Source organism: Bos indicus, chromosome 11 (assembly GCF_029378745.1).
Source record: "Bos indicus isolate NIAB-ARS_2022 breed Sahiwal x Tharparkar chromosome 11, NIAB-ARS_B.indTharparkar_mat_pri_1.0, whole genome shotgun sequence".
NCBI lineage: Eukaryota > Metazoa > Chordata > Mammalia > Artiodactyla > Bovidae > Bos > Bos indicus.
The window spans coordinates 45470238-45482863 of NC_091770.1; the positions used below are offsets into that span (position 1 = coordinate 45470238).

The 12626-nt window shown below is 52.7% G+C and overlaps 1 protein-coding gene and 1 non-coding gene across 4 annotated transcripts in view; both read left to right on the forward strand.

Moving 5' to 3' along the window:
- UXS1 (UDP-glucuronate decarboxylase 1) overlaps positions 1-11662 on the forward strand; it is a 56541-nt gene extending 44879 nt beyond the window's left edge. For 2 of the 3 annotated variants that reach the window (XM_019970242.2, XM_019970243.2), the window contains exons 10-15: positions 2015-2134; positions 2634-2677; positions 6011-6071; positions 7662-7719; positions 9401-9504; positions 11455-11662. In XM_019970242.2, the coding sequence (XP_019825801.1) occupies positions 2015-2134; positions 2634-2677; positions 6011-6071; positions 7662-7719; positions 9401-9504; positions 11455-11586 (519 nt within the window). In that variant the 3' untranslated portion in view covers positions 11587-11662. Of the gene's footprint in view, positions 1-2014; positions 2135-2633; positions 2678-4948; positions 5127-6010; positions 6072-7661; positions 7720-9400; positions 9505-11454 lie in introns of those variants that run through there. The other variant, XM_070798765.1, reaches the window with a different exon arrangement.
- Positions 11663-12283: 621 nt separating this feature from the next.
- Positions 12284-12395, forward strand: LOC139186027 (U5 spliceosomal RNA). Its single transcript, XR_011569596.1, has one exon. It is a non-coding gene; the product is annotated as a U5 spliceosomal RNA (small nuclear RNA).
- Positions 12396-12626: the final 231 nt, after the last annotated feature.

The following is a 12626-nucleotide window of genomic DNA, read 5'->3' on the forward strand; positions in this document are numbered from 1 at the left end:
AAATGACTTGTATTATTCATTTATTTTAATCAGTTTTAGAAAAGACACACCTATATCATCTTTTTTTAAATTGGAGCGTAATTGCCCTACAATCTTGTGTTAGTTTCTGCTGTACAGTGACGTGACTCAGCCCTGTGTATACACATATCCCCTCCCTCTTGAGGCTCTCTCACCTCACCACCCCACCCCCCACCCCTCCAGGTCAGCACAGAGCACCAGGCCGAGCTCCCTGTGCTGCAGAGCAGCTCCCCACGGGCCGTCTGTTTTACACGTGGTAGTGTAGTTATGTCAGTGCTACCTGCAGCATTTTTGAGCCCAGGATATTTTGACACCAAATGTTAAACCGGTCTCCCAGGAACAGCCTCTGTGTATGTTGGTGCCTAAGAACACTAACTTGAGCACGTGAGGGTACATAATTACACTTTATCGTGTGATAGGTTTGTAGACTGTAGGCTGTTTTCTTTTGTGTTCAGACTGTGGGAGTATTTCTTGGCTTTTACGGAGCTAAATAAAGGTGGTGCACAAATAGGACATTATTGTTGAACTTTCAGTTTTTGTTAAAAAATTAGTAGCGTAACTTAATGTTGTAAGTGTACATATGAGGTATGAGCTCATAATAACTAAGGGTACTTAGTAGCAGCATAGCCAGCATTTATTGAGCACTGACTGTATGCCAGGACCTGTGGCCCATGCACAGGTCTTGAGAGAGTCACACTGTCTCAAAAATCTGTACAGTAATGTACCTAGTGGGAGTCCTTTGGGTGGTGGCCCTCAGAAGGTGTCACTCACTGCCCAACGCATCTGCTGCAGGTGCCGCCTGCAGGGGCTGCCCACCAAGAACCCGAGCAGATGATGTTGCCTGTGTGCAGAAGTCACGTGGTGGTCAGGGTGACAGTGGGCATCCCCCTGGGGACAGTGTACAGACTGATCCCTGTCATGGTGTCCAGTCTAGGAGTTGCCCGTGGACACAGGCTCAGCAGTTTTTGTGACAATGGGATCTGGGCCAACAGTGCCAAGTAACTTGTGGGTTCTGGTCAGCACGCCTGCCCCAAGACTCATGTCTGCCGCGCCCCCACAAGGCCTGCCCTGTGGGCTTGGGGGCATGTGTGGGTCCCCACTCTCCACAGCCCTCACCTGCTCCTGGTTGGGGGAGCCCTTCGGTCCAGGAGATACATGTCTGTTGTCTGGTGGATTGCTCTAAGAGTTCACTGATTCAGAGTAGGTGATAGAAACAGTTACCACTGACAAAGCAGCCTGTGAAATTAATAGTTTGCAGAAGGTTTGGGGGGGTTAAAAAATACATTCTTTCCTGATTACGTGTTTGAAAGTGTGTTTTCCGCAATTACAGAAGTAATAGATGTTTATTGTAGTGAAAACAGGAAAGTTGGAAATAACGTGCAGAAGAGAGTGAAGGTCCGCAGTCTCACCACGTGGGACTTCCATTGCTGTAATCAGTGTTAAGTGTGTATCTTCCCAGGCATTGAGCTAATCGACTGTATCAGGTGCTAGGTGGTCTGGTTTTTCACTAAACAGGTGAGTTTTTCAGCAGAACAGAAGGGGATGTAGGTACAATGTGGTCATTCCCCAGGACAAAGTGTTGTCTTACTTTTCTTCAAATCAGCTATTAAACATTCACTGACATTTAAATCTCTGTTGAGTGATTAGTTTACACAAAACGATGTGAAAGAGATTGGGAAAGAGATGCATAACATGATGCTTGTTGAGAAAATAGATACTTATTTACTGGGGCAAAAAATGTACACCCATCATTTCCTCTTGCCCCGATTAACGGCCTCGGGTTTCTGCACTGTGTTCACGCCAGGGCCTCCTGGCAGTGGGATCCAGGGCTCCTGTGAGTTTGGGGTGACTCTGCAGACTCCAGGCTTGATTACAGAGCACATACATCCCGTGTGTGCAGGGCAAAGCCCCTGCATCTGGAAGGAGCAGCCACGAAGCACGGTGATGGTGAATCCTTCATCTGTGGGGCACAGGGCTCACATTCTCTCTGTTGCAGGAGGGCGTGGAAGTGCGCGTGGCCAGGATCTTCAACACCTTCGGGCCCCGAATGCACATGAATGATGGCCGGGTGGTCAGCAACTTCATCCTGCAGGCGCTGCAGGGGGAGCCGCTCACAGTGCGTGGCCAGCGGGCAGGCGTGGGGATGTTGTCTGTGGGGCTCGGAGTAAGGTCGTCCCATCCGGGGAAGCTGGCCCTGAGTCCCATGTCCCCGCTGCCCTCAGAGGGAGGGAGGGAGGAAGCTTATGGGAGCTGTGACTGAGGACGGGCTCAGGTCACTCTGTCCCCAGGCACAGACACCCTGTTGCCTTGGGCACAGGGTCTGCCTGTGAAGACCCCTCTCTACATGCTTTTGGCCCTGGGGCATCTCCCTGTTCAGGGCCCCTTCCCCTGGGAGGGGTGTCTCTGTACTCAGGGCCCCTCAAGGTGCCTCTGGGGGAGGTTCCAGGTCTGGTGGAGGCCCTCCCACAGTGGAACCCTGGGGTGTCATCCATGGGGGCTGGACCCTCTCCCGCGTGACCTGGCAGGGCCTGGAGCCACAGCCTCTGGATCCCGAGGGCATCAGGGTTGAGGTCCCCGTCTGTGGTTTCAGGACCCTCACTGTCATCTCCCTGCAGGTGTACGGATCTGGATCTCAGACGAGGGCCTTCCAGTATGTCAGGTAAGACCCCGGGCTGGCCGCAGCTCCCATCTGAGTTGCTCAGCCTTGGGCGGGACAGACTGCTCTGCTCCTGCATGGGTACCTGGGAGCTCTGTGAGCGGAGGTCAGGCATGCTGGTCCCTTGCTGCCACCTAGTGTCTGGTCGGCAGACCCACCGGCCCTGCCGGTCACCCGGGGGCTCCAGATCAGGCCGGTGAGGTGCTGGCCTCTGCATCCAACAGACTCGCAGATGCTGGAATCAGACCCTGTGGACACGGCCTCCTGGGTGGACGAGATCGTCCTCATTGAGGGAAAGATAAGGCCAAGTGTCGTGTTGTCAAGGAATGTGGTGTCAAAACTACATGCAGTTAAAAGCATTTTTAATAACTGTTGAATTATCTCGCAGGTAATATTTACATTTTCTCGGTCATCCTCCTAAATCTAGGTTTTTGTCAGCCAGTTTGGTTGGTGGCAAGTTTTACAGTGCAATCTAGGTTCTAAGAGTTAGTGTGTGAGCAGTTACATCTACCAGACCGTTCTCCCACGTGCCAGGAGATGGTGGATCCTGCATCGTTTTGTGGTGTCCTGAGTCACTGGGCACACGCTAGTTGGGTGTTTGATACGTTGTGCACTAGAATACGCCATTCCTGGAGCTCTGTGGCCACCCCAGGGGTGCTGTCGGGGGAAGTGGTGGCAGGTAGCCCCCAGCCCCACCCCGGCCCAGGGAGTCACCCTAACTTTTACCTGGCTTAAAAGAGAGAAAAAATTAAACATGTAATCACTGTAGTTTGTTTTTTTTTTTCCTGCAAGTGTTTGTGAATTTTCACATTTAGTCCAGAGGAAAGTTGTGAGTAAATGTATATAATGAGCAGTGTTTTTCTCACACCTGTTAGTATGTTGGCCAGGAGGGCAGTGCCTGAGACCATCTTGTCACTGGCCCACTTTGTTGCCCAAATATTCTGAGAAGGAATTTGAGCACAACCTAGCCGCCTGTTTCCAGGTCAGGGCAGTTGACCCCAGAGCCGTGCGTGCTGAGGGAGTGGGCGAGGTCTGTGTCAGTGTGGGGACTGTGCTGGGGGAGGGGCGTGTCTCTCAGGTACCGCCTGCTTTACTGACACATCTCCATCCCACCCCTCCTCCCCGTCTGCGTACTTCTCGGGGATCTTGGTATCTTAGTCACATTGAATCTCCTCCAACAGCCTCATCAAGGACCCCAGACTCCTCCAGCCATACCACCTCATGGAATATTCCAGAGTCTGTGCAGTAAACAAGACATCAATCAAAACACATTCTTATTTCAAAGGCATCAATCAGATATGAAATCACTTAAAGTAACCTCTCAGATGCTTTTTTTTTGCTGATTGTTAAAGTCTTTTAAGCATCACGTGATACATGGGTTGCGTTCTGTCCCAAGCGGGACAGGACGCACCTTGCTGCCTGCCCTGCACAGTCCATGTGCCCCTCACCAGACACCAACATGCAGCCTGAGGGACCTTGATGTGGTCACTGGAGTGTTGCTGGGGACCCTCTGGGCAGAATGTCTCTTCATGGGGCTGTGCTATCTGCTGGTCTTGCTTCCATGGTCACTGGGCCCTGATACATGAGGCTCCCCCAAACTTGGGGAACGAGCTTTCCTGGCCTCCACTCTACCTTGTTCAAGGCTCGGCCAAGATGGTCAGCTCACCAGGGCTAGGCTGTTTTAAATAAGCTGGTTTATAGACACTGAGACTCTTCTACTTCACAGTTACTAATCAAAATGCACAATGTGGGGGCCTTGCATTGCGGAACTAAGTTACCCATTTCCAAAATCCATGGTTGGCCAGGAGCAGCATGGCACAGTCTCTGGGTGACTGTTGGGGTCTCAGGGTGGCCTGTGCGCCGATGTCCTGTCCTGTCTGTGCCTGGTCCTCTCGTAGGCAGATTGCATCCTCACCCCATCACAGACGCAATGCAGTGTTGTCTTAAAAAGTAGCTTTGTCAGAATGACACTTTAAAAGAACTTCAGGTTAAATGGGTATAATCTATGCAACTCTGACCTTAGAAGTGGAAGGTCTGTTGCACAAAAGATGCATGCCCCATTTCCACCTCCTCCGAATGATTACATGATGCTATCACCTTCCAGCTTAGTATGGGGACCCCCCCCCCCACCATTCAGTGTTAAAAACTCATGGATGCTACTGAACAGGAGCTTTCAGTGTCATTCAAAACAGGCAGAGACGTGTGTCATCAGAGGGGGAGTTGGGATGTGGTCATTACCGCCATAGTGATGGAGGGGCCTGTGTTCGTTTCTAGGAGAGAGGAAACATCCTGGGTCACCGAGTGTTTATCTGCATCTGTGCTTGATCTGCAAGAGCAGAGTGGACTTCAGGCATGTTCCCAAAACACCCATTGGTTATAAACAAGATCCTAGAAAACAGTGTTTGCTAAATAGCAACCCCCCCCACCCCGATTTTTTTTTCCCCCCCTCAATGAAAAGGAGAGGAAACACTAAGATCCTTTTTCAGAGGTGAGCACAGCAACGTGCTCCTTGCTGGTTGTGATGGAGGAGGAAAGAGTTTCCCAGCGGCCACGTGTGCAGAACCCCGGCAACCTCGACAGAAACAGCTGGGGGAATGCCTTAGCCCGTGCTTACGTAGCACTGAGGTGTCATTTTTACAAGTTTACTTTTTTTTTCTTGACAGAACCACCCTTTAATGGTTCTATAAATAAGAACCAAACCTTGGTTAGGGCAAGTTTGCCTCCTCACAGTCCCCATCATGGCCCTGTTGCTCACAGTCCATTGGCAGCATCTAGACACCCCGACAGTTCCCTCTGGGAGCCGCAGGCTCTGGGGGGAGGTAAGGCCCGGAGGGCCAGGGAACTCATTTTAATGCTTGGGGTTATCTGCTTTATCTGACTTGTTAGTATAGGACTCACATACTGGAGTTCTTTTTTTTTTTTTTTTTTGCAGGGGAGCTTATTTTTTTAAAAACCATCTGCTTTTCCGCATGGGCCAACTACCTGGGTTCATGTTAAACATCGTCTTTCCTCAGAAACTTGCATAAACACCATCTCTTCTGAATGTGTGTCTACTTTTACTTTTTAATTGTTAAACAGTTTCAGAAATACACAGCGTAGGGAACTCAGCCCCATCTCTCAGCTCCCATCCTGTCCAGTCGTCTGTCTACACCTGCCCACAGAAGGCAGCTCCCCAACACCACCTTGTCTCCTAGAATACTTGAGCATCCTCCACGCCCTCTAGCGTGCAGGATTTTATTCTGATGTCCCATCTCTCCTCCCGGGAGGTGGCTGATGTCTGATGCACCACACCTGTGGGCATCAGCGGGCACCTGAGCGGCCTCCCCTCTTTTCCAGTGACCTGGTGAATGGCCTTGTGGCACTCATGAACAGCAACGTCAGCAGCCCCGTCAACCTGGTGAGTCCATCCCCGCCACCCACTGCCTGCTTAGCAGTCCGGTTCCTATTGTGGTTCACTTGCTGTCAGCAAGCTTAGCCCATGAACCTGTTTGCCACTTAACCAGCACTAGAGGAAAAATCACAGAACAGATTGAAACAGGAGTCCGCCAAGATGTAAGGTGTCTGCAAAGGATGGATGAACCGCATAGTAAACACTAACCTGACTCCATCCACCTGGAGGCTAGGTCTCAGAGCTCGCAAAGTCTGCTGGTAGTGGGGGTGTTTGTATGTCTTTTCTCCATCGTATATCGTGCAGTTTTGTTGTCCAGTCGTTCAGTCGTGTCTGACTCTGTGACCCCATGGCTGTGCATGCCAGGCTTCCCTGTCGTTCACTGTCTCTCAGAGTTTGCTCAAACTCATGTCCGTTGAGTCAGTGATGTCATCCAACCATGTCCTCCTCTGTCATCCCCTTCTTCTCCTGCAGCTAGTCATTATAAAGCTCGCTTTCCAGGGACATAGAAAGTAAAGGATTAGGACTGTTTCCCTCCCTTGCCAGGGCTGCGGGTGGCCCAGACCCACCTTGGGCAGCTCTGTGTCTGGCTTCCTGTAGCCCCTGGCACTCCTGGCAGGGTTGGGAGGTGGTTTATCCTGCTGTCTCCTCCAGCCTTTCGCCCCTTATGCTGGAGGACACACTTCTCTGCAGAGCAGCTTGTTGTTTTTGGTTCTTGCTGGCAGAAAACTCTCCATATATTTATGGTACAACCTTGGGCTTCCCCAGTGGCTCAGTGGTAAAGAACCTGCCTGCTAATGCAGGAGATGCTGGTTCAATCCCTGATTCGGAAATGTCCCCTAGAGAAGGAAATGACAACCCACTCCAGCATTCTTGCCTGCAGAATCCCGTGGACAGAGGAGCCTGGGGGGCTGCAGTCCAGGATTCGCAGAGTCGGACATGAGTTAGCAGTTAAACAAAAACAACCCTGCCTGCCTCTGTCATCATCTTGCTTCAGAGGAAATTAGGAGATTGAGAACAAAGAGTACTTAGGACATTCAGTTGCCAGACTTCATGGTGGTCTCTCATGATGGGATGAGCAGGACTGGAAAGGGAAGGGGCTGAGGCTGCTAGAAGGTGTAGGGGAGGAAGAGAAGGAGAAAATGGTTTTCCTCAAACCCCCTAGAAGTCAGCTGTCCTTCAACCACGTCCTGTCTCTCCTGTTGGCTGCCCGCAGCCCACATCTCTGAATACATTTCGTTTCTGTCGGGCTTTGTGTCTGAGCTCAGGGGTCTTCACTACCCATTGGGGTATCGAGTGTCCCGGGGGAGCCTGCTGGCAGAACCAGGCTTTCCTGCCCAGCAACACTGCGGTTACAGAACCTTTGCTCCTGGACATCATCTTGTACCTGGACCAGGGGATGTGTCCCCATTAGCTGCCCCCGACCAAGGCCAAGGCGGGGACAGGCATAGTGCAGCCCCCAGCCGTGCTGTGCCTCCTGCGGAACCCTCATGGAGGTGGGCGTCCAGTGACTTCGTGAGCCTGCAAGCACTCCGGGGGATGTGGGTGGTGGCGTCCTGTTGCATCGACACTGCTAACCAGAGACCTTCTCCTCCTCAGGGGAACCCGGAAGAACACACCATCCTAGAATTTGCTCAGCTCATCAAAAACCTCGTTGGTGAGTAGAACAGGGGCAGGGGCCTCACTGAGCGAAGCTGGCCTGTCGGTTAGTAACACTTTGTCTGGACAGTGCATGGTTAACACTCGCTGACTGAATTGGATGGGAAGCAGAACTGGGTCAGGAGCGCCCCACTGTTTTGAGATGCTTTAAGTAATGGAAAGATGAAGGGGAAGGGGCTGGCTTGGGTCCCTGTGGTGACATCAGGTCTTTGCACAGCGGGAACGTCCAGTTGTCCCTGGTGCCTGAGATGTGACGTGGTTAGCAGTTCTCCACCGGTGACCACTGTCTGGTGCCACATGCTGGCCATGACGAGCACAGGACTTCAGGAAGCAAGAGGGCAATGCTGACCTGTGTGCTTCTGACAGAGTCTGGTGGCCAGCTTTAGGTTCCGTATGCAGTCCTGGCCATCCTGGCCGCCCTGGCCGAGGGGGCAGGTGGTGTGGACACTGGGAGTGGCTCCAGAGAGGGTGTGCTCTTAAGCCACAAGCAGTTTGTGTATTTCCAGCTGTTCGTGAGCTGCTGGCGTCCACGGGCTGTGCCCTTTGTCACAGGTGTCCTGGGGCTCCCAGGATCCTGTCTCAGGAATGTCTGCTTCCCACGGTCGATCAGGAAATCAGAGTTTCAGACACAACCAGATTGGAATGGGTTTGGCTAAATTGCGTGAGCAAGATGTGGGCCTGTCCAGACCCCCACTTTAGCCAGCTACAGTGCCTGGGGTGGTCTGTCCTGGCACCGAGCTGTCAGCTACCAGCCTGGACAGTCGGACAGGACAGGGGATAGTCTTCCTCAGACAGAAATCTCAGCAGCCTCTGTTTACATTCTTCCCCGGCGTCTCCACTGGGGGTCTGTCCACCTTTCCCCAGTGGGGAAGCTCACCTTGGACCCTGGGCCTTGGCACCCCGAGTGAGGCCTTTCGACCAGCAGCTTCATCACCATCTTGTGAGAAATGCAGACCCACAGACCTGCCCGCATGTCCCAGAGTGGAGTCTGCATGTGACCAGATCCTCAGGGTCGTGCTCACGCTGAAGTGGAGAAGTTTGTGTAAATCCCAGGAGGACGGCTGTGTGACACACAGCCCCAAACACCAGTGGCTTCAGACAGCAGCTATTTTATTCACTCCAGATCCTGGAGTGGGGCCTCCCTCTGCAGGCCTGGCCAGAGGTCACTGGGATGTCTTCATTCCGCTGACTGGCAGGGTGTGGGCCCAGCAAGGAAGCTGGACCGGCCAGGCTTCCATCCTTCTGCATGTGGTCTGTCCAGGGTGGCTGGACATCGCTGTGTAGGCTCAGGGTGGCTCTTGTAGGGTGTCGGTGGCCAGGCCTATGTAAGGTGTTGACCAGGGCTGGCCCACATTCACTCCCCTGCATGCTGCTCGTTAGGTGGCCTGACTGCAGGCGAGGGGCTCTGGTAGGGTGTTCATGCCTGGAGGATGGCTCACTGGGGCATCTGCGGTGTGGGCAATGGGCGCAAGGCCATGTTGGCTGAGGGTGGTGGTCAGCGTGGGGCCTGCCCACTCACCCACCTCAGGGTGGCTCAGGCCTGTGGAGCCAGAGCGAGGGGACTAGGACATATCACACCGTCTGCATCTGTGTTCCTGTGCAGGTGGGACTTGACGCTCATGTATAAAAATCACACCTCAGTGGTTCCTGATTCTGTTTTTTTTTTTTCTTAAATTCAGGCAGTGGGAGTGAAATTCAGTTTCTTTCTGAAGCCCAGGATGACCCCCAGAAAAGGAAACCAGACATCAAGAAAGCAAAGCTGATGCTGGGGTGGGAGCCAGTGGTAAGAGGGGGTCGGGACTATCGCCGCCCCTGGAGAAGGCCTTTCCCCATGTTTATCCTTCACGGGTACTGCCGAGTGGGGCAGCCCTGGCAGGGTCCTCTCCAGGCCTGTGTCCTTCCTCCTCCATTACGGGTTGTGACCTGGACTCTTGGGGCATCTGCCATCGAGGGTCTCACTTCGCTGGCTTCACTTGGAAAGCCGCACTGAGGGGGCGACGGTGCAGGCTTAGAACTGAGTAACCCTGCAGGGTCTGGCCGTCCATTCAGCCAGGGTGTCATGGGTGAGGAGAGCCAACCTTGGTGTCCATTACCTGTCTGACCTCATCCCAACTGGCCCCCACGCAGGCCAAGCAGGGTGGGTGAGTGAGAAGCCGAAGCCTGCAAACTGCAGACCTCCCAGCTTTTCCCGTCCTCTTAAAGGCCTTCAGCCTCCCAGTGTGGCTCCCCAAGCCAGGAATGCTGTCCCCTGGACCTGGTGTCCCCAGGTTCCAGAGGCTGACTCCCGCCCCCCAGGGCATGGGGCCCCCTCAACCATCCCCCCTGAGATGAGGGTCCCCCAGGCTGACTGCCTACCTCCTGAGGCATGGGTCCCCTATCCCCCTGGCTGACTGGCCCAACCGGACTGACTGTATACCCTGTGGGCTAAATGCCCCTTTCTGTGATGAAGGTCCCACAGTCCCCAGGCTGACAGCCTACCACCCTGCAGCCTGGGTCCTCTCCGGGCTGACTGCCCCTTCCTGGGATAAGAATCCCCTGTCCCCCCACCCTGGGAATGACTGCCCCCCTTCTGGGACCTGGGTCCCCCACCCCTCTTGGGGATGACTGCTCCCTTCCTTGGGCAAAAGTCTCCTTCCCACCCCAGGGCAAAGCTCTCCTTGTCTCCTCCTGGTAGACTGCCCCTCTCCCTGGGACATGGGTTGTCCCCCCGGGACTCAGTGCCCCATCTCCGAGGTGTGCGTATCCCCAGGCTGACTGCCTCCCTCCTCGGGCGAAGGTCCCCGTGTCCTCCCACGCTGACTGCCCCTCTCTTGGGGCATGGTCCCTCATCTCTCCTGGTTCACTGAGTCTACCTGGGGTGTGGGTCCCTTCTCCCCCTAAGCTGACTGGCCCCCTTAGGGCTGTGGTCCCTCTATCCCCCAGGCTGACTGTCCTACCAGGACTCACTGCTCTCCTTTCTGGGCCTGGGTCCCCCTCCCCATCCCCTTTCCCCCCAGTTGACTGCCCCCCTCCTTGTTGTGAGTCCTCTCTGGGCTGACTGGTCCTCTCCTTGGGACCTGGGTTCTCCCCAGACTCACTGCCCCGACCTGGAGCGTGGGTTCATCTGTCCCTGCCGGGTTGGTTGCCCCCCTCCCTGGGGGTGGGTCCCTTGCCCCTTGAACTGCCCTCCTCCTGGGGCAAGGGTCCCCCGTTCCCCGGGCTGACTGTCCTCCAGGTGGGCTGCCCTTGGGCTGCTGCTTTCCTGTCCTTTGTGGTGTCTGCACGACGTGGGCACCTGCTGTGATTCCTGCTCCGTGCTTGCTCTGGCGGCCTCCACATTATGAGGCTGCCCAGTTGTCCCGGGTCCCTGTGCGGAGGGTGAAGACTCCCTGGGGTTGAAGGTGCAATGGTTTTGATTCCCTGGGAGTGACAGAGCAGAGGGTGTCAGGTCCCGGGGCGGGGGGTTGGGGGGGCTGTGACAGAGCAGAGGGTGTCAGGTCCCTCGAGGGGTGGGTGATGATGCAGAGGCTTTTGGGTCCCACGGGGGTGGTGACAGAGCAGAGGGTGTCAGGTCCCCAGGGGTGAAGGTCCAAAGGGTGGGTGTCCCCAGGAGAGTCAGGTGTGTGGCTCTTACCTGGCTGCCTTCCTGAGCACCTTCCTCCGTGGAGACTTCTGAGAAGAAGGGAGCACCGTGCTGGTCTAGTGCACCATGCAGGCGGGGGCTGCCCCTCATCCTCACCCTCTCTTTAAACAGGTCCCACTGGAGGAAGGGTTAAACAAAGCCATCCACTACTTCCGGAAAGAACTCGAGTACCAGGCAAATAATCAGTACATCCCCAAACCAAAGCCGGCAAGGATAAAAAAAGGACGGACACGCCATAACTGAAAACCTCGCCTTTCAGGACCATAGATGCCCTTTTTCAGACTTGACAGGATGTATTTTTTTTTTTTTTTTAAAGAAAGACTAACTAAAACAGGTGTCATGAAGAAAAAAACTGGAATTCATACTGAAGCTTGCTTTAAGAAATGGATGTGCCTAAAAACTCCCCTAAAAAACTGCAGATTTTGCCTTGCACTTTTTAAAATCTTTTTATGTAAAATAGCGTCGATGCATCTCTGCATATTTTCAAGTTTTTTATCTTGCTGTGAGAGCCTATGTCGTGACTGTCGTCGACAGTTTTATTTACTGGTTTCTTTGTGAAGCTGAAAAGGAACATTAAATGAGGTGAAAATGCCGATTTATTTATGAAGTGGGTACTTATAAATGAGACGTTATTCTATGCATAGAGGAGAAAAAGCAGACCAGCAGTAATGTCGGGGGTGGCATACTGCATTAATTCTCAGGCAGAGAAAAGAATTCTGCTCGAGAGCTTTGTGATGTTTCTTCTAATGCAGAATTTTTCCAAGGTCTAGTTTTTAGTTGCAAACTTGACTTTGAAATGTTTCTGTTGGTTATCACGATCAAGGATATTTGAAATCACTACTGTGTCGTGCTGCATATGGGGTTGGGGTGGGTGGGACAAAATTAATATTCTTGGTTAACAAGTGGTTAAATATGCTATTTTAATAAAATATTGAAACTCATACTCTGGTTTATCTTCAGACTATATAAATCTTCTGCCTTTTACTAATTTTTCTAAGAGGAACAATTCTGAGTGTGTACCCAATTTTTTGAGGCCTTGCTCTTCCAAGGCTAAAAAAAAAAAAAAAGAAAAGAAATTTAAGCTCACTTTAACAGTTTCTACTTTGCATGGTGCATCTTTGAACGTTAAGAAAAATATTAGAGAATTTAATTTTAAAGATCGAATGGCTACAAAAAATGGTGAATTTGATTTTAAAGAAAGTTCTGTAAACATCCAGGTTGGTATAATATGTAACTTGTTGCATGGATGTGAGCTGAAACTGCACACAGTGTTGTCTGCTGTG